At 43.5% G+C, this 18,587-nt stretch overlaps 1 protein-coding gene across 1 annotated transcript in view; it reads left to right on the forward strand.

The window, feature by feature from the left end:
* Positions 1–18,587, forward strand: part of Cfap58 (cilia and flagella associated protein 58) — a 98,385-nt gene that overhangs the window by 41,989 nt on the left and 37,809 nt on the right. Inside the window, exon 15 of the mRNA XM_013017658.1 lies at positions 511–615. Within this exon, the coding sequence (XP_012873112.1) occupies positions 511–615 (105 nt within the window). The remainder of the gene's footprint in view (positions 1–510; positions 616–18,587) is intronic.

Here is an 18,587-nt window from a genome sequence, read left to right on the forward strand (position 1 = left end):
TGAGACATTAGGAAAACTATAGTCTCCTGGTTTGGGGAGGGGCCAGGTATTTATAACCATCCCTGTTTTTTTTTTTTCATTTTATTTCTATATCCATTAGATCTGTAGGTTTATGATAGTTACTCACCCCCCCCCCCCGCCCCGGCCCTTTCAGTTCTGAGATTTGAGCTCAGGGTCTCACTCTTGCTCTACTGGCTTGGTCTCACCTCTGCTTTTGGTTCTTTATTTTTCAGATAAGGTCTTGAATTTTTACCGGGGCCTTGCCTCAGACAGAAGTCTGTGCCTATGCCTATGCCTGGCTTATTAATTCAGAGAAGGGTCTCATTAACTTTTTGTCTGGGCTGACCTTTAACCACAATCCTTCAGATCTTCACCGTCCAAGAAGCTTGGATTCAAGGCCTGAGCCACAGTGCTTGTCTTGCATTAGGTATTAGTAATAATACTGCATGTACAGCTTTTGGAGCTTGGAAACTGATGCTCTCTGTGTTGGTTGTTGTTCCCTTTGAACAGGCCAGTGACCCCAGTACCTTCGAGCTGATACAGAAAATTCACACCCTGCAGAAGCGCCTCATTAGCAAGACGGAGGAGGTGGTGGAGAAAGAGCTGCTTCTCCAGGTAGCGTTTTTTCATTGTTTCTCCTCAGCACTGGACTTGCTGGTTTAGTCAATGCTCTGGCAGCATTGCATGTCCCACACCTGCCTGTAGATGGCAACAGTGACTCACACATGGGAAACCAACCGCCTGCTGACATCCCTGGTGCTTAACGAATTCTCCAAAATGAAGTTTAAGACTAGACTGTCTGCAGTTGGGTAACCTTCAGATAACGTGAAATGCTGTGATTTTGATTTTGAAAATAAGCTGTCACATGTAGCACAAACGATCTGTGAGGACAATCACTTACGATGAAAGGGAGGGGAAGGAGAAGGAAAGATGTCACTGAAGGCTTCGTACAGTTTTTCTGGTATAATTAGGGCTTTTCCCTGTCATTACCACTATCACACCCAGCATCGTCATCATCATTGTCATTGTCGCCATCTTCCTCCTCTTCCTTCTTTTGCTCCTCCTCCTCCTTCACTATCATCCTCATCATTTTCAACGATGCCCATTTTTATCACAGGAAGTCTGCTCAAAGTCCACTATTGCTCACTTTTAGTTTGGTTGCTAGATCTTCTCTTTGTCTTTGGTATTCTAGAGTTTAACACACAATGTTTTGTTATGAAATAGTATTTCTTATTATGCTCACAGCTCACTTGATGTCCTCAGGCTGATGACTCTTGTCCTTCCATAGTTCCTCCTTTATTCCTTTTTTTCATTTCTTCTGAAACTCTTAGTACACATGTCTTAGATTTTCCTTCTCCCCCTGCCCCCCACTAACATTATTGATATCTGTCTATCTTGTCTGTAGGTACTGAGGTTTGAATTGAGGACCTCATATTTGCTAAGTCAGTATTCTACTGTTTGAATCATGCCCTCAGCCCTTTATTGTTTTATTTATTTATTTTTTGATGGAGTCTTGAACTTTTGATCAGGGTTGGCCTGGACTGTAATCCTCCGTTCAATGTCTTTTTTTTTATTGTGAAAATACTGTACAGAGGGGTTACAATTACATGGGCAAGATAATGAGTACATTTCTTATCAAGCATTGTAGCCTCCTCCTTACAAGACTGCCTTTATTTGGGATTTAGGAATGATCCAGGTTAAGGGTGTGTCCCTTATTTCTGCCGGGTCCCTAGGAGATATCACTTGCTTAGCATAATTACTTATGTGAAATTCTCCCCTTGGGACATCTTGGACAATTCAGTTAACATGTATGAGAACCCTAGACTCTTGTGACATGAAGTCTATGAATTCAAGTTTCTGAAGAACCATTTCCCCCCCTAACCTAGAGCCTAGGAGAGATAGATTTCTTGGTCTTCCTTTCCCTGGGAGAAGGGGCAATTTCTGTCCATTGTGTATTTTTCCTGAAGGTCTTATGTGGAGGGTTCTTAGACAAAGTTGTGTCCACTTCTCAAAGGCTCAGAATCCATCTCTTTGGGTCCTCCTGTGGCAACTTAAAGCCAGGGCCCCTCTTGCATAGCCTGGAAGCTCAGGGGACACTTGCCGTCCGTAGATATTCATGGGTTTAACATTAAGTCACCTTTTGTTTCTAACCATTGAGCTATTTACAAACTGCTTGTAAAAGAGGATGGGTTGGTTTGTTAAGTGGGTTAATGTTTGTAGACCTTATAGTTCTGACCCTTTAGTCTGACAGATTTCCATCACCTGAAATCTCTTGTTCTAATCCCTGGTTTTCTCATCTGTAAAATAAGGACAAGAATTGTACCTACCCATAGAATTAAGTGCGTTGATGCGCTTAGAGGTTTATTACCACATAAATGTTTGGAAGAGTGTTCATTTATCATTAACAATGTTATCGTTAACATTACAGCCACTATAATATAATGGTGTTAGTCACTAAGCAGTTTTCCCAGGCCTCCAAAGTTAAATATCCCATTTTGGGCTTCTCTGATCATTTTTATCATTTAGCTTCTTTATTTATGTGTGGGTGATTGGGCTGCTCTGTCTCTGCCATGAGGCTCCTAAGCAGTTTCTCTACCCTGACACAGCTTCTGCACTCCTTGATCTCTGGAGAAGCCACTTTCTCCATGGATTAATCAATTAAGCACTATTAGAGTTCACCCCCAAATCTTGGCACATGCTAGATAAGCATTCTACCACTGAACTATACCACCAGTTCCTGTATTTTGAGATAACGTTTCACTAAGTAGCTCAGGCTGGTGTCAAAGTCATGGATCCACAGATCCACCCATCTCTGCCTCCCGAGTGCTGGGATTACAGGGGTGCCTAAACCCACCCCGGATTTCATGTGTTTTATGAAATGGTTAGACTAGTTTCCAGCACTCGCACTGGAACATTTTATAATTATGAAGACTTTTGATTGAACTCCTTTGAGCAGTAGGATGAGTTTCCATTGACTATCTGGTCTTTGTCATAGCAATGAAGAGGGGGCTTCTCTCTACAGAGAAGCTCACCCCTCCTTCATGCTAGATGTGAGCTCTTTGAGGAAGGAAGGTCACTTCATGCTCTGCCATGTATGACACGTACGCACGCACGCACACACACACACACACACACACACACACACACACAGAGAAAGAAGGATAGGCTCTTGTTCTGAGCAGTTCTTTACTCTTGAGATTGTTATGTGTTTTCTTTGTCAGGGGACCTCCTCTCCCTAGGTTCAGTGTCTTTTTGAGTCTTTCCCATACCTCAGCTTCTCCTTTGTACCACTTGAATGCTGCTTGTGTGCTAAGATCAAGCTTCACGAAAGCAGTTTCTGTGTCTGTCTTAATGATGATCATGTTCCTAGAACCTCCCAACTAATTCTTGTTTTTTTTTTCTTTTAAATTGTGTGTCCGTGTTAGTACTAAAGCTTGAATGCATGGCCAGAGCACTGTTCCCTAACATTTTCACTCCAGGCTAGCCCTCTACCACTTGAGTCATACCTCTACTCCTGGCTCTTTAGTGTTTAAACGGAGGTAAAAGTTTCTCACACTTTTTCTCAGGGCTGGCTTTGAACCTCAATCCTCAGATCTGAGTCTCCTGAGTAGCTAGGATGATAGGAGTGAGCCCCCGGTGCCAGGCTGAATGGCTACCAGGGCCTGACAGAAGAGCATGTTTTTATAGGAAGTGATAGGCTTCAGAGATATTTCATTTCCATCTTTGAGTTGGAAGGTTAGGGAATGATCCTTCTGTTGCCTTTGCATTGTTGTTGTTGATTCTGACTTTGTGGGAGTCTGGAACGCATGATGGATTTATGTATTGATACATTTTGCCAGCTCTTAGTGTTGTCTTTGTGCATGACGGGAGGCTGAGTCACACAGGTATGTGTGTCATATGTGTCCCCTCATTCCAGGTTAGCCTGAGAATGGTTCTCGAGTCTCACATTGTAGCTTTGGGGAGGGCCAGAAATGCAAATGCAAAGAATCCAGGAATGTAAGCCTCAGGCATGGATGGCAAGAATTTCTTGTCTGTTGCTCACCACCCTAGTCTCCCTGTTTAGGAAGGCAGGGGAATAGAAGTACACCTAGGTGAGCCTTTACTCCTGCTCTGTTTGATTCCTCATCTCTGAATCCTCAGCTTCCATTATTTCGAAGGCATCTGAGGGATAGGCATCTGATGTGCCTGTACACATCAATACATCATCATCACCACCATCAAGATGGCATTCCACATAACACAGGCATGGTGGCAGAAGATGGGTACTGTGGGTTTACAACAGTAATCCCGACTAACTGGGAGACTGAGAGTGAGAGGATTGTAGTTAGAGGCCAGCCTGGGCAGAAAAGTCCAGGAGACTCCACCTGGGTATAGTGGTATGTGTCTCAGTTTAGCTGAGAAGCCAAATGCACACCTAGGCGGGAAGCAAAACCTATTCCAAAAACATCCAGTGCAAAAAAAATCCAAGCCAAGAGACAGGTAAAGTGAATGCTTAGCAGGCTACAGGCCCCATGTTCCAACTCTAATAAGGCCAAAAACAGGATAGGGAGCTTACATTCTTGCTGGAGGCACTAACAAACATAACAAACACTCAGAGCATTTGGAACCTGTTTTATTTTAGTTTTTTCCAAGTGCTTAAGTATGGCGGTAGCCAGTGCAAATACACTCACCCACAGGGCCAGGCAAGAAACAAAGAGCAGAACTACTTTGCAAATCACCCTCTGAAACTAGGCCACCATTGGGGGCCTCAGAGTGGGAAGCAAAGGTAAGAAGTCAGCACAGGAGCTGTGGGTCCCTTTCCTAGGTGGCTGCTAACCCCGTCCGAGCCCGATGTGGGTTGGAGTCATTAAATCCTTAATTTTTTCAAAAATAGCTGGCAACATGGATTTTGCTGTTCAATATATTGAGCTTAACACAGCAGCAACCTTAAGAACACCAAATGAGATTTCCAGGAATAAGGCCATCATTACCCTTTAGCTCACAGGTAGGTGGTTTGCAACCTCTAGCTTCAAGGCGTGTGGGTAGGAGAGGTAAAGAAAGAGAAGCGGAATAAGCCGTGTTACTTGTTTGGAATTCTTTGATCTAGTTCTCTATTGTGGATCCTTGATGGGCAAGTGCAGAGCCCAGGGATCCAAAAAGGAGAGAAGGGATGGGGTGGGAGACAGCAGGCTGTGCATCCACTGGACAATGAGAGACAGATGTGTGTCACGGTCTTTCTGAAGAGGCAGAGCAGGTGGAGCAGGTTGTGTGTGTGGGGAGGGGGGTGGGGAGGGAGGGGGGTGGGGGCGGTTCATAGAAGAGGAGCGATTTCCCTTGCTGCTGAGCACTCTCAATTTTGTTTTATAAATTTTTTTAAAAACAGAATAAAATGACTTCCCTGAATTGTTGGAAAGACCAAGGGTTGTTTCTGAGCTCTGACTTAGCGGAAACAGAAACAAGTGCAGGGACATCTTCTTATCCCAAGTGCTCCCTGTGTGCCTGGTACCCCAGATCGCAGGTGAATGAGGCAGGCTTGGTTCTAGCATTGAAGGACCTGTCAGCTCTGTAGTCAGAGTGCTGGGTGGTAAGGATGGGGGGGGGCCTCAGGGGACCCCTGACATGGCTGTGGCGTAGGCAGGCCTCTCCCTCTCAGTATGAGCTGCCCTTCCCCTCAGACACTGCGAGCTGGGCTTTGGGGTTCTAGTGCTTTAGGAGATGATTCCCAAAAATTTGAGGGAAGCGAGAAAGAGAGATCGGAAAGGCCAGAGGAGGGGAGGGAACAGGCTGATCCCCGGTGCCACTGGCATTCCTTCCCGGAACCCCACAAAAGTGACTGCAGAATTGCGGCCTTCAAAAGTGAGGCTGGGACATCTGGTCCAAGTGCGCTGGGTTGAGGTTGAGATGCAGACAGCGAGGCCTTTGCTTGCTGGTCGCTGGCCTCTCTTCAGAGGAGCCCTGGCCTGAGGCGGCCAAGTTGACTCCCCGTGCTCCAGAGGTAGATGCTGCCAGAGCGTTCTGGGAATGGAGGGCCCTGGAGAGTGCCAGCCGTGTCAGCCCAAATTATGACTCTGGGGATGCTGAGAGGACCTGAAAGCTTCTGCTCCATGGAATTAGAATTACTGGAAGCTCCCGAAGGCCCTCTTCCTCCAGTTCCCTGGCTCACTTAAGTTATAAACCTCGCCTCCAACCTTGGGAAAGGCCATGACCATGTGCCCAACACACCCCCCCCCCTGTGTGTCTTTCCCCTTTCTCACCACGGTGTGCCATCTTGCTAATATCCAGTAACAAGATGGCATCATCATCACACAATGGTCCATTTGACAGATGGCATCTCGGTTTTGTTCTCATCACAGCCACCCCTGACTGAATGCCCAAGGCATGGCTGGCCCTGTGTGGTCTCTCTGCACAGGCCTCAGGGCTGAACATACACATAAGGAACTAAGGTAGTATGCCAGGTGGTGGGGGCGGATGACAGGTGATTCACCTGCAGAGGTGGCAGGGGTTTGGAGAAACAAATATGGTCTGGGATGTTAGCACTGGGCTCATTCCCGAGTGCCTCTTATGCAGATGTGAACACCGAGGCCTCTCTCCTGAAGGGTAGAAGTAATTATACTCTACCAGAAGGGCACAGTGACTCCCCGGAAATGATCCAGGTGAGATACTAACCAGGAGAAGTTCAGTTGCTTGTCGCTTCAGGAAACCATCATGTGTATTCTTTGATATGTACGGAGAGGTAATAGGCACAGGCCATGGGTGTGTAGGTCGTGAACTGAATTGGAAATCACCGATTCTTTGCTGGCATCTGGGTCCTTGCCCTTTCAAGGGGAACTTTCTAATTTAATTTTATGACTGACTGGTTGGAAGTCTGGTTTACTTAACTGTAAAATGGCTGGAATGATAGAAGGGTAGGGATGGATCTGTGTGAGCTATTAGCTATACAGGAAACAAACCTGACATTGCCCATTTTTAGATCTTTCTCCAACAAGGCCCCCCTTTTTTTCTTGCCCTCCTTGTCAGCCTACACTTCATAAAACATTTACAGTGCTGTAAGTGCTCTCTATGTGAATTATTTCATTAATTGTCCCTGGGCACCCAGAAGAGCTATGCCATCTCTTACAGAGGAGGAAACACAGCACGGAACAGCTAAGACCTTCTCCCAAGGCTATTCCCTGGGCACTCTATGGAGCAGACACTTGAGGTATATCATGACACTGAATTCATTGTGTGCATCCTGCCTTAGTCCTTTCATGTAGAAAAGCTGTATCACCTTTGCTACTCCAAGTGAGGACCGAGAGCCGGCACCATCAGCATCCCTGACCATTTAGCAAAAGCAGAATCTCCTCAGGCCTCCTTTATCAGAATGGGCATCTTTGCAAGAGTCCAGGTGAGGACCGAGAGCCGGCACCATCAGCATCCCTGACCATTTAGCAAAAGCAGAATCTCCTCAGGCCTCCTTTATCAAAGTGGGCATCTTTGCAAGAGTCCTCAGAGATTCAGAATACCCATCGATCTGAGCACCGCAGACTCCCTAACGTCCCCTCTTGCTTTGTGGGAAACTTCGGTGCTTGCAGTCAAGAGCTGTCAAGGTGCAGGCAGGTGCCGGGTGGAAGCCCATCGCTCCTGACTTCACCTTCATCTCTCATTGCTTTACCTTCCTCCTCTGAAGCCTGGAGCTCCTCATCTCATTAGCGTTCTTCAGTTGCTATGACAATGAAGGGAAGGAATTACATAAAGCACTTAGTGGAATGCTTGGGAATTGGCCAGTGCTGAAAAATATCATTATTTGCAGTTTGGAGGGTGATAACCTCCCGCTCAGGCCCTCTGCTCTTGAGCTCCAGGGACTGAGAGTGTTGGGAGGAGTGTGGCAGTTGTGTGCATCCAGAGCTTGAAGCACATCTCAGGACCAGGAAAACTCTTAAAGCCCACTGGTGTGAATGTGAGGACTCTGGAGTGTTTCTGTGCTGACAGAGCCATGATAATCCTTGATCCTATTTGTCGGTGGCCTGGATGGATTTGGCAGAAGTTTGCAGAGTAGAAGAAACCACAGGTACAGATCAGCTCTACTGCATGCCTGTGTCGAGTAGTCTTTTCCTACTGCGGGTACCACTCTTGTTCCCATTCCACAGAGGAGGAAACTGAATTTGTCCTTGAACTTCCAGAGGAGGGAAAGCCTCAGTGTTTATAGCTCAGAATTGCCAGGGACATGGTTATTTAACACGGGTTTGGAAAACGATGGCCCTGTTGGGGACAGAGGGCTGTACCTGGGCCCTCTCTTTTCATCTGGTCCATCTCAAGAAAGGTATTTATCTTCTTAAGTGGATAGAAAAGAAAATCAAAAGAAGAATATGTCACCACATGTTAGAAACTCAAAATTCAGGGCCCCCCTGCCAAGTTTTACTGGTGCATGGCCACATTCACTCATTCACATGTTGACCATGGCTATCTTCACACTCTCAGAACACAGGTGAGTGTCCGGGACAGAAACCACATGGCTCACAAGGCCTGGATGTAACACTTGTGGTCTGGCCTCTTTACAGCAAAGATTTGTTGACCTGTAGCACCACAGCTTTGTGGAATGGAATTGCTGGATTCTAGAGCAGGACTCCCAATTGCTATTCTTTAGTGCCTTTAAATCACTAAACATTTTATCTCCATGACTGGCCCCTTCCCTCAACACATACCAAAACCAAAACAAAAAAATAGCATCAAAGTAATTGTTCAATGATTGAACAACTACTTTAAGTTGAGAAGGCAGGATTCCACGATCATGCTTCGTTGCTGGTGACGTAGTTTATACCAAATGCATTTTTTGCTTGGTTGGTTAGTGGCTGACGCTACGATGGCCATTCCCGAAGGGAAGATGAAATGGTTGAAGATGCTCTCTCACTAGAGAGATGAATACTCATGCCAGGTCTGAGCAGCTAAGGGACATTCTGCCATGTAGACTATCTAGAGGGCACCGTAGGTCTGCCTGAACTTGGTTTGTCCAAGACAGTGTGGGATTGGACAAGCTATCAGGGTGAACTATTGCTCACAATCTTAAATGAAACCTTGTTATTATTATTATTATTGTAGAGAGGTTATCATTTCATAAATCAGGTAGTGAGTACGTTTTTCTTTTTTGACAATGTCACCCTTCATTTACTTTCCTCCAGCTCCTCCCTCTTATCCCTGCCCCAAGTTACATAGGTCATTGTCCACATAATGTATACTCAGTGGCATGATTGCATTTGTTCACCTTTTTTCCTTCCCTTTCTGACTGCCCCCTAGAAGAAACAAAAACCAACCCTCAAATAAACACTACTACCCACAATGACAACAACAGCAACAACAAAAGCCATGTTTCCATTTGCTAGACTTTGGTTCAATAGATGGCATTTTAAGTGTTCAGAGAAGTTGTACCTTTGTGTGTCTTAGGGGTATCCTCCTTCAGTCTGTTGTGTGTGAATGCCTAGGGTCTTACATAGGTGATCATGTCCAGCTACATTTTAGATTGAGTTTCTACATATGAGAGAAAAGACATGCTGTTTGTCTCTCTGTATTGCCCATAGTCTTACAGCACCTCTGGCAGGCACTCTTGCAGAGCACTTTCCATGTCTGATGGCCAGTGGTTCCCCAATGCTGATCTGAGGACCAGGAGGAACTAGATAGTCCCAAATGTAATTCTCATTGGTCCATAACAAAACAATCGCATAAGGATGGTGGCATTAAGTCATTGTTCCTTTCTCCTTCCTTCCTTCCTTCCTTCCTTCCTTCCTTCCTTCCTTCCTTTCTTTCTTTCTTTCTTTCTTTCTTTCTTTCTTTCTTTCTTTCTTTCTCCTTCCTTCCTTTCTTTTTTCTTTTTTTTTTGCAATGTTAGGGCTTGTTCTTTTCTTTTTGTGTCTTTCTTTTTTACTTTTGGAGATTTTTCTAGAGATGATTCATCTCTGTCTCCATCTCTGTCTTTGTCTCTTGTGTCTCCAGCTCTGTCTCTCATTCCTCTCATCTATGAAATGACGATAAATGTTCCTGATCAATTTCGGTTGGTTCAGAGCAAGTATCCTGTGTTCTTGGTAACTCAGTTTTCTCATCTGTGACACAGGGTAATGATGCCTCTCTCCAAGGGCTTGTGAGGAGCTTGTATTAATATACATCAAACATTTAGAGTGGTTGCTGGCACATAATGAATACTGCCGTAATACGGTCTATGTTAGACTTTGTGTCACTATGAGAAAAATGATGCAAAGGAGGAAGGGTTTGTTCTGACTTGTAGTTTCAGAGATTTCAGTCCATGGTCCTTGGCTCCACTGATTCTGAGCCTATGGTGAGGCAGAATACCATGGCAGTGTGAGCGTGGAGGAGGCTGCTCACTTCATGGCAGACAGGAAGCCGAGAGAGGGAGGAAGGGCCGGGGACCAGGATAACCTTCAAGGATAGTCCTGCTATGATCCAACTACATCCTGCCTCTTAAAGTTTCTAGATCCTTCCAAAATCGCCCTTCCAGCCCTGGAGATCAAGAGTTCAAAACCAAAGCCTGGGGGCAAGGAGGGGAGGCATTCAGTATTCAAACCATAACATTCCCCATCATTCTTTTATTTTTCATCTTAAAACTCAACAAAAACAAAGTTAGCAAGTCTCTGCTGGCACTCCCAAGACTTGAGGGGAATAACACAGGTCCAAAACAATCTACAATCTAGGAGTTATTACTTTAGTCCTTAATCTTCACAACAACCTCTTTCAAATGATCAGGGACCTACAGCTCAGAGAGACTTATGAGCCTTCAGAAAAATGCTGCTGCCATTGCCAGTGGCCCAAAGTAAAAAGGATGGCAATGCAGAGTTGTTTTGGATCCTGTGATCTTGAAGGGAACAAGCTTTGAATATGCAGACATGTGGGACTGTTCTTACAACTGCATTCAGCTTCATGCAAGGTGAATATGTTTCTCAACCTGTGTCTCTTTACACTTGCCTAGGTATACTTAATGTGCTCAATTACCAAATGGCTTCTCATATTCCCCCTCAGTGGTTCTCCATAAACGTGCCAGGAACAACTCCCTACTTGCAAGCATTAGGGGTTTCTTAAAAAGAGATTGGCCCTGCTAAGCTCCATTAGGCAGATAGAGGTTAAAAACTAGTTTATGCCTTAAACTGTAAGTTTATGCCTTAAACACTTGCAATTGTAGACAACCTAAGGAGATATACAGATGATCATTAGTCTCTATCTTTGGTTTGGTTATCCTTTGTTCATGTTATATTTGGGAACAAATTGTTTTCAAAGTGGGGTGTCTTCATTGACTCCCCTCTTTCACTTATGCTTTCATCACAGCTTTCAGAGTTGAGATATTTCAAACTGTCAAATCCAGGCAACAACAGGACCAACTCCAGAGGTTTAAGTAAGAAAGGGCTGATGTACATTAAGTGAGCAATAAATATGAGCCCTTTACTCTCCTGATGGGAGCCACCAAGAGAAGAAAGGAATGAATTTTGTCTAACTTTCCGTCTGTTTTCAGAGCTTCATTCTAAGACCCCTTTCTTTTCTTCCTCCCACTTTCCCACGAGTGGGGAAGAAGACCTTAGTAATCTGGGTGGGTTCTATATTGTTGGCAGGTCAGGCTGTTTGTGATTAATAGATCGTTGAAGCCCTCTTGATCTCCCAGGGTCTGTGTGGTCAATGGGCCTGGGCAAGACCCAGCAAGTCAAGGAAGAGAGAGTAGGTCTCCTGGGATAGACAGTGCCCATCCCAATGGACGAGAGAAGGTTCCCATGGGGGTGGTAGTCAGTAGATAAACAGAGACAAAGAGATCTGACTCTTGAGCAAACTGTATTTTTGTATCTAAATTTACTCACAGTGTTTTCTCTCTCTCTCTCTCTCTCTCTGTGTGTGTGTGTGTGAGAGAGAGAGAGAGAGAGAGAAAGAGAGAGAGAGAAAGAGAGAGAGAGTGAAAGATCCCTGGAAACTTCACTAACTACTCAAAATCTCAGCTCTTGATTTGTAAAATGGATAATAATGTTATTTTTCACTGAAGCTTTCCTATAGATTAAACCAAACCATCTTTATCAAACACAAAGCTCAAGGTATGCACTTAATATATGTTCTGTGATTATTACTATGGCTATTGTACTTTATATTTAGATTCCAGAAGAACCTCTAGAATACTGGCTTATAAAGGGCTTTGGTAGAATTCAACATTTCATATGTGATTTTGCTTTCAGGAATAATTGACTAGATCCATGCATGCTTCAAACTGTCTTTTACTTGTTTCCTGGGGGCATGAGTTATGAACTTGTAACTTATTAACTGCTGTGTTCCTGGGGTGTGTTCTGTGCATGTTAGCTTTTGCTGTAGTACAAACTATTCCCACAGCTTTGTGATGTTAAGACAATTATCCTTTGTTAGGTCATGAGTATGTCACTTGGAAATTTGGGAAGGGATCTGAGTGGTTTGTTCTTTTGAGCTTGCTCAGAATCACTCTTGGTTTTCAAGTCAGTTGGTAGGTGGGACAGGAGCTGGTTGATATAGACGCATCACTCACATGCCCAATGGGTGCTGGAATACTGAGCGGGGTTGAAAAGTGACTCAACTTGGTCTTTACTAGCCTAGTCTAGGGTTTTTGTGCATTTTTTGATAGCGATAACCTTAGGGTTCTTAAAAACAATACAAGGCAGTTCGGAGCACACAGACACTTTCTGATTCGCCATTTGTGTCATGATGGCTAATGTTTCATTGGATGAGGCAAGTCACATGATCAAGCTCAGAGTAAATGAAGGAGAGTGATGTCTAGGATTGTCCATGCAAGTGGCAGTTACTGTAACAAAATACCAGATTCCTTTCTTTGGCCCAATGGGAACTACTTCATATTTAAGCATTTAAGTGGTACAAGATTTATTTTCTAAAAGTCTTTTGTTGGTTATGGTATTTGAATATGCTTGGCATGTGGCTGCTAGCCATGGATTCTATTGCTGATAGGTTTTCCTTTCCTCTGATCTTTTATTCCCTTTATTTAGGAAATTACAGTTTGCTGCGGGACATGGATCTTTTCATAGGAGAAAAGCTGTGATGTCATAATTGAGCACATTTCCTTAGATGTCTGTGTTGTTTTTCCCCACCGTTTGCAAACATGATCTACATATTCCATTCACTCATTTCCATTTTGGTCTCTGACTTTACATTGGACTAGAGCAAGTAGGTGAGCCAAAAGAGTACTACTTGATAAAGTCATCTTTAAAAGTGTTTCCAATTACTATCGTCTTTTTATGTCTAGATATTGGGCTGTAATAGATGAATGTAAAAAAAGTTAAGTTTTTTCATCTATAAGAATCAGTTTGAATTAAGAGGCATAGAAACAAGGGAGAAATGAAGTAATACAAATTTCTGACCTCTGAAACTAAGAGTTTTTTTTTTGACAAGAGCAGTGTTTAAGTAGGATCTTTTTAAAAGTATAAACAGATAGGAATGATATAACTAGTAAATGAAAAAAGAAATAAATAGATTACTCAGAGTCCAAGCAACTTCAATGAAGAATTTCTCAGTGGAGCATTTAGGTTCTTATTGAATCTGTATACAATTATATCTTACTCCCCAAACAAAACAGATTTTCAGTGATAAATGTTTTTGGACAGCAGCAAGATTCAATTCACTTCATTTCAAGATACAGATTTATTTGTGAAATTAGAAGAAAATAGTTGCCAACAAGGACCTGGGGGAGTCCTAACTATCTTTAGCTCTTCTCTTGGTTGATATTTTACCCAGAAATATCTCAAGGATAGAGGTGCTTTTTACAAGGATGGGAAAAAATTGCAGCTGGAGCAGAAATTAATTTGTATTTATAGTGCAAACACCTACATGAATCCTTAATCTGCTTTTTTTATGATTTTAGGGGAATTTATAGAATCATTTAGATTGGAAGAAATCTCCAGTGGGTCATGAAGTTCTCTCTCCTTATAATGGCAGTGCTGATTTTATTATCCTTAAAGCAGCTCTGATAGATGGGTGTCAAGTCTGGCTCATGTTTCATGCATTTAAAAATGCATATTCTCTACCCTGAGTGTATTTAATGGTGGAGATAGACTGGGAGCTGCCTAGATGCCCTGGAGACCTCTTCTGAGTTCTTGAAGCACAGTCTCTTCTGGAGCCGATGCCAAAGATGTAGCATATTAAGCATTAGAGTGAGGCCATCAAACCCACTTTGCTTTCAACTTCTGATAATCAGGAACATTGTCTTCCAGTGTGTGCAAGGACTCAGGGCGCTCAGTTGTGACATGATGTGAAGAGACCATTGCCTCTGATTCTTTTATCCGACATATCTGAGATCCCTGCCTTCTCCCCAAGTGTAGGAGAACGTGTTTGGAAGACTATGAAACACAAGGCATTTTGAGGTGTCCATGTTTTCCCCTAAGAGTGTGAAAGACAGAAGAATAAAAGATGTGGTGTTTGCCTGTAAGAAATTTATAGCCTATTTGAGATGATTCTGGAGGTCTATAGGGGAAGAAATGAGTTGGTCTCAAGCAGTGTATGAAAATTTAGATCGTTATTTCGTAGTCCCATAGTGAACAATGTGCAATCATGCTTAATCACACTGTGTTAGACACTGAAAATAGTGACTCCCTAATTATTCAGTAGAGCCAAGGCCTGAGACAGCATGTAATGAGGTATCTGTGGGACCAGAGGGATATGAGCAGAGGAGGTGAGGAGTTGGATTCTTCAAGGACAAAGAAGACCTGATAGGCTGGGTCTTCAGGTGTTGTTGTGATATCTCTAGGTACTGCCTAAAATCATTCACTAGGGTAGGGTGGCAGAGTAGCTGAGAGCTTAGACTTAATTTCGAGTCTTGGTTTTTCCAGTGACCAACTTGGAAACCTTAGGCAAGCCACTTGCCCAAGTGACTCGTGCTATTGAGTTTTGAGCGTACTTGATTCTCAGGAAATCTCATGTGTTAAGTGATTCAAAGTACCTAGGTTAGAAATAGACAGGTAAGGTGTAGAGCTAAGGAGTACAATGGTGGTGGTGTCGGTGTGGAAAGGTAGTGTGGAGGCACACGGTCAGTAAGTTTTCTTAGTTGTATGAATGAAAAAGGCTAGTCACTTATTGAACTTAGGGCCTTGCAAAAGTGTTCTACTGCTTGAGCAACACTCTCAACCTTTTGTTGCAGATTGGGTCTCGCAGTAAGTGTATCTGGGCTAGCTTCCAATCAATGCTGGGAATTGTAGCACATGCCTGTAGCCTAAGCTACTTGGGGGGTGGGGGGGGCGGGTAGAGCTAGCAGCAGTCCTCCCAGAGGCCACTTGGCTAAAGACAAGGAAAACAAACTACAAGCAAAAGGTCTGGGGCCTGGTTCAAGTTGGTAGTGCTCCCCCCAACCCTCCACCCCAGCATAGTGAGGCCCTAGGTTCAATCTCCTGTACCAGGATTTTTTTTTAAGGATGGGGGACTTTTGTAGTCTGAGAGAAGATGGAGTCAAAATTCTGAGAGGGTGAGTACAGTATGTGGGGATGTGTTTGAGCAGCAGGTACCATAGCCAGGCTATTTTGTTTTAGCCTTACATAACCTGTGGTTATGCCATTAGTGGACCAAGTACTGCCATTAAACTGGCTCTGTTAGACGGTGATGGATCTCATCGAGGCAATGTCCACAGATTGCATGGTAGCAGTCACACGGAGTGAATGTCTACTGTAGTCGTTTATACCTATCCTGTGGTGATTCCTTTACATTGTGGATATTGTATAAATTACCCTCACAATCACTTTTAGTATGAAAGCTATTAGGCCAGTTTCACAAAACAGACTCAGAGTGATTTAATACCATAGTCAAGGCCACAGAGCTACTTTTCAGTGGCAGAGTTAGGGCTGAGAAACCATGTGACCAGCTGTGTGAGGTGGGCCTTGGATTCTAGTCTGGGTTGGTTAGCCCATCAGTCCTGTGTTTATGGGATGTTAACAGTCGTGAGTGTGACAAGGTGAAAGTGAAGAGGGAGGAAGACATAAAGGGATGCAGAGGCCGGGGGCTGGCATGGAAGGGGCAGCTAAAAAAACAGCTGTAACTCAAACCCAAGGTAATAAGATGTCAGGGAAGAACAGGCACTGAAGTAAAGAGAAGGAAGTAAATCCATGAGACCTGAAGAGACCAGTGTGTGGGACTGCAAAGGTCAAGGGAGCAGCATCAAAAGTGGTTTTCACCTTTATGTCTTGATCTGGGATAAGTGCAAGGTTAATAAGACTGATCCATTGCCCCTACCATGCCCCTCCTCTGTCTCCTACTCCTTCCCATAGCTGTCCAGGCTAAAACTAGGACCTTACAATTCTTTAAATCATAATGGACAGAGATTGAAGTAAATGGCAACCAAACAAGAACTCAAACCCATGATACATAAACATACAAACACATTTTGCTTATCACAGATAGACTAGAGACCCTGGAACCCTATCCATCCTCTTCTGCCCTTCCTCATTGTGCTTCTGGTAGAGATGAGTTATCATGGGGCAAGATTGGCTTTCTCCATTTTTGGATCCAGTTGGTTCATCCTGGCATGTTGGAAAAAGTAATTCTTGCATGCTTATGAGTAGCCAACCTACCATAATAAATAGCTTCTTGGTTATTTTTCTGGGGTTTTGAGGACATGTTCATTTATCCTTTAAGGAGTGGTGATTTTCTTATTATTGTTTATTGTTAATTGTTACTGTAGAGTTGAGATACAGAGGGATTACAATGACAGGAATCAGGTAATGAGTACAATTCTTTTGGCCCATGTCTCCCCTTCCCACGCTCTCTCTCAGTTTTTCCCCTCCCATCCCCATTTTCCATGTAGTGTCTAGTGAATACCACTGTTGTATTTGCTTACCCTTTGTTCCACCTTTTCTATGCCTTTCTTTACCCTCCCAAATACAAACAAACCAACAAGACAAAAGGAAAAGAAAACAAAACTAGCAACAACAGTAACTAAAACATTATTTTATATGATCATTTGCACAAAGCTATTGAGTTTTGGTCAACTACTCCTATGCATATCCTCCTTTGGCCTCAGGAGGGAATGTCCCTGTGTGTGTGTGTGTGTGTGTGTGTGTGTGTGTGTGTGTGTGTGTATGTATTAGTCATTCAGTGTGTTTACTTGTAGATTTATGTTTTTCTTATTCAATTTTTTCCATTTACTGATTTACTGTTTTGATTATAATACCAGCTATTTAAAAAAATTCATCATCCTTTGAATAGCTAACTTAGTTTAACAAAATGAATACTAGGAAGCTGAAACGTGTTGCTGGGAAGGGAAGAGATAAAGGGGAGGGGGCAGAGGAGTGGGGAGAGGAAGAATACAGTCACACTATTGGATGCACAGACGCAGAGCTGGAGCCAGGTTACAAGGGGATGGGCGGGGTTGGGAGAGGTGGGGGAGAATGACGGAAGAGGTGACACTGCTCAAGATGCATTGTGCTCATAAACTGAGACATTGAGGTGAAGCCCCTTTGTATAACTACTTAGAGATAATAAAATATAAATTGAAAAACTCACCATCATAGTGAAGAAGATGGTGGGCTTTGAGCAATCCCAGGAAGGAGGGACCGATGGAAATCAGAGAAGCAGAGGGATGGCCATGAAGCTACTGTGGGGGAAATTATGATTTTGTGATGCCAAGAAGATCAAGATGAAGGAAATTGAAAGAGTCATAAGAGAAAATTAACCAGCCTTGTGATTGTAGGCAGGGCACAAAAGATGACTTTCAGATTTCCAATCCAAAGCCTGATGGCCTAATTGACAGTCACCAGGAACTTGGCTAGACTGTTAATAGAGTTTGAAGTTTATGACTTTCTCTTCATCTGACATGAGGTGAGAGGATAGAAATTAATTAGAATCCCCAGTTTATAAACAGTTCCAGGAATGTGGATTCAAAAGAAAATTAGCAGGTATTTTAATTTTCTTCAATATTGCCATGGCCTGGCTCCTAATCTAGCTAGAGGCATATTATCACTGGATAATGACAGGTTATAAATGTGTTTTCCAACTGACAAAGTAATTTTACATGTATTGTCTTATTGGGTCTTTAGTGACTTTGTCGGATAGATGATGATAAAAGTATCTAGCATTCATCCAGAAGTTACTTGTTACCTCCCATTTAGTGCTTGCTCTCCTTTCTTCCTCCTCCTCCTCTCCTTTCCTCTCCCCTCCTTTTTCCATTCCTTTCTTTTTTTCCTTTCCTTTCTCTTCCTTTTCTTTTGTCCTTTTCTTTCTTCCCATCTCTTTTCTTCTGATTCCTTCCTTCCTTCTCTCCTCTCTCCCTCCCTCCCTCCCTTCCTTCTTTCCTTCCTTCCTTCCTTTTTTCTTTCTCTCTCTCTTTCTCTCTCTCTCTCTCTTTCTTTCTCTCTCTTCTTTTTTTGTTCAGGGGATTATATTCAGGGCCTTGCACTGCTTGAACCACACCTTTCAGCCTCTTTTGCTTTTAGTTTTTTTTTCCTCCCTAGATAAGGTCAGGGGCAGCCACCACTGTGATCTCCTTCCTCTCTACCCCCTTTTTTTTTTTTTTTGGGTCCAGTTGTGGGGCCTGAACTCTGGGCGTGGGCACTGTCCCTCAGCTCTTCAGCTCAAGGCTAGCACTCTACCACTTGAGCCACAGCACCACTTCCGGCTTTTTTCTTTTTGCTTAT

This window comes from Dipodomys ordii, unplaced genomic scaffold, assembly GCF_000151885.1.
Source record: "Dipodomys ordii isolate 6190 unplaced genomic scaffold, Dord_2.0 Scaffold36, whole genome shotgun sequence".
NCBI classification, from domain to species: Eukaryota; Metazoa; Chordata; class Mammalia; order Rodentia; family Heteromyidae; genus Dipodomys; species Dipodomys ordii.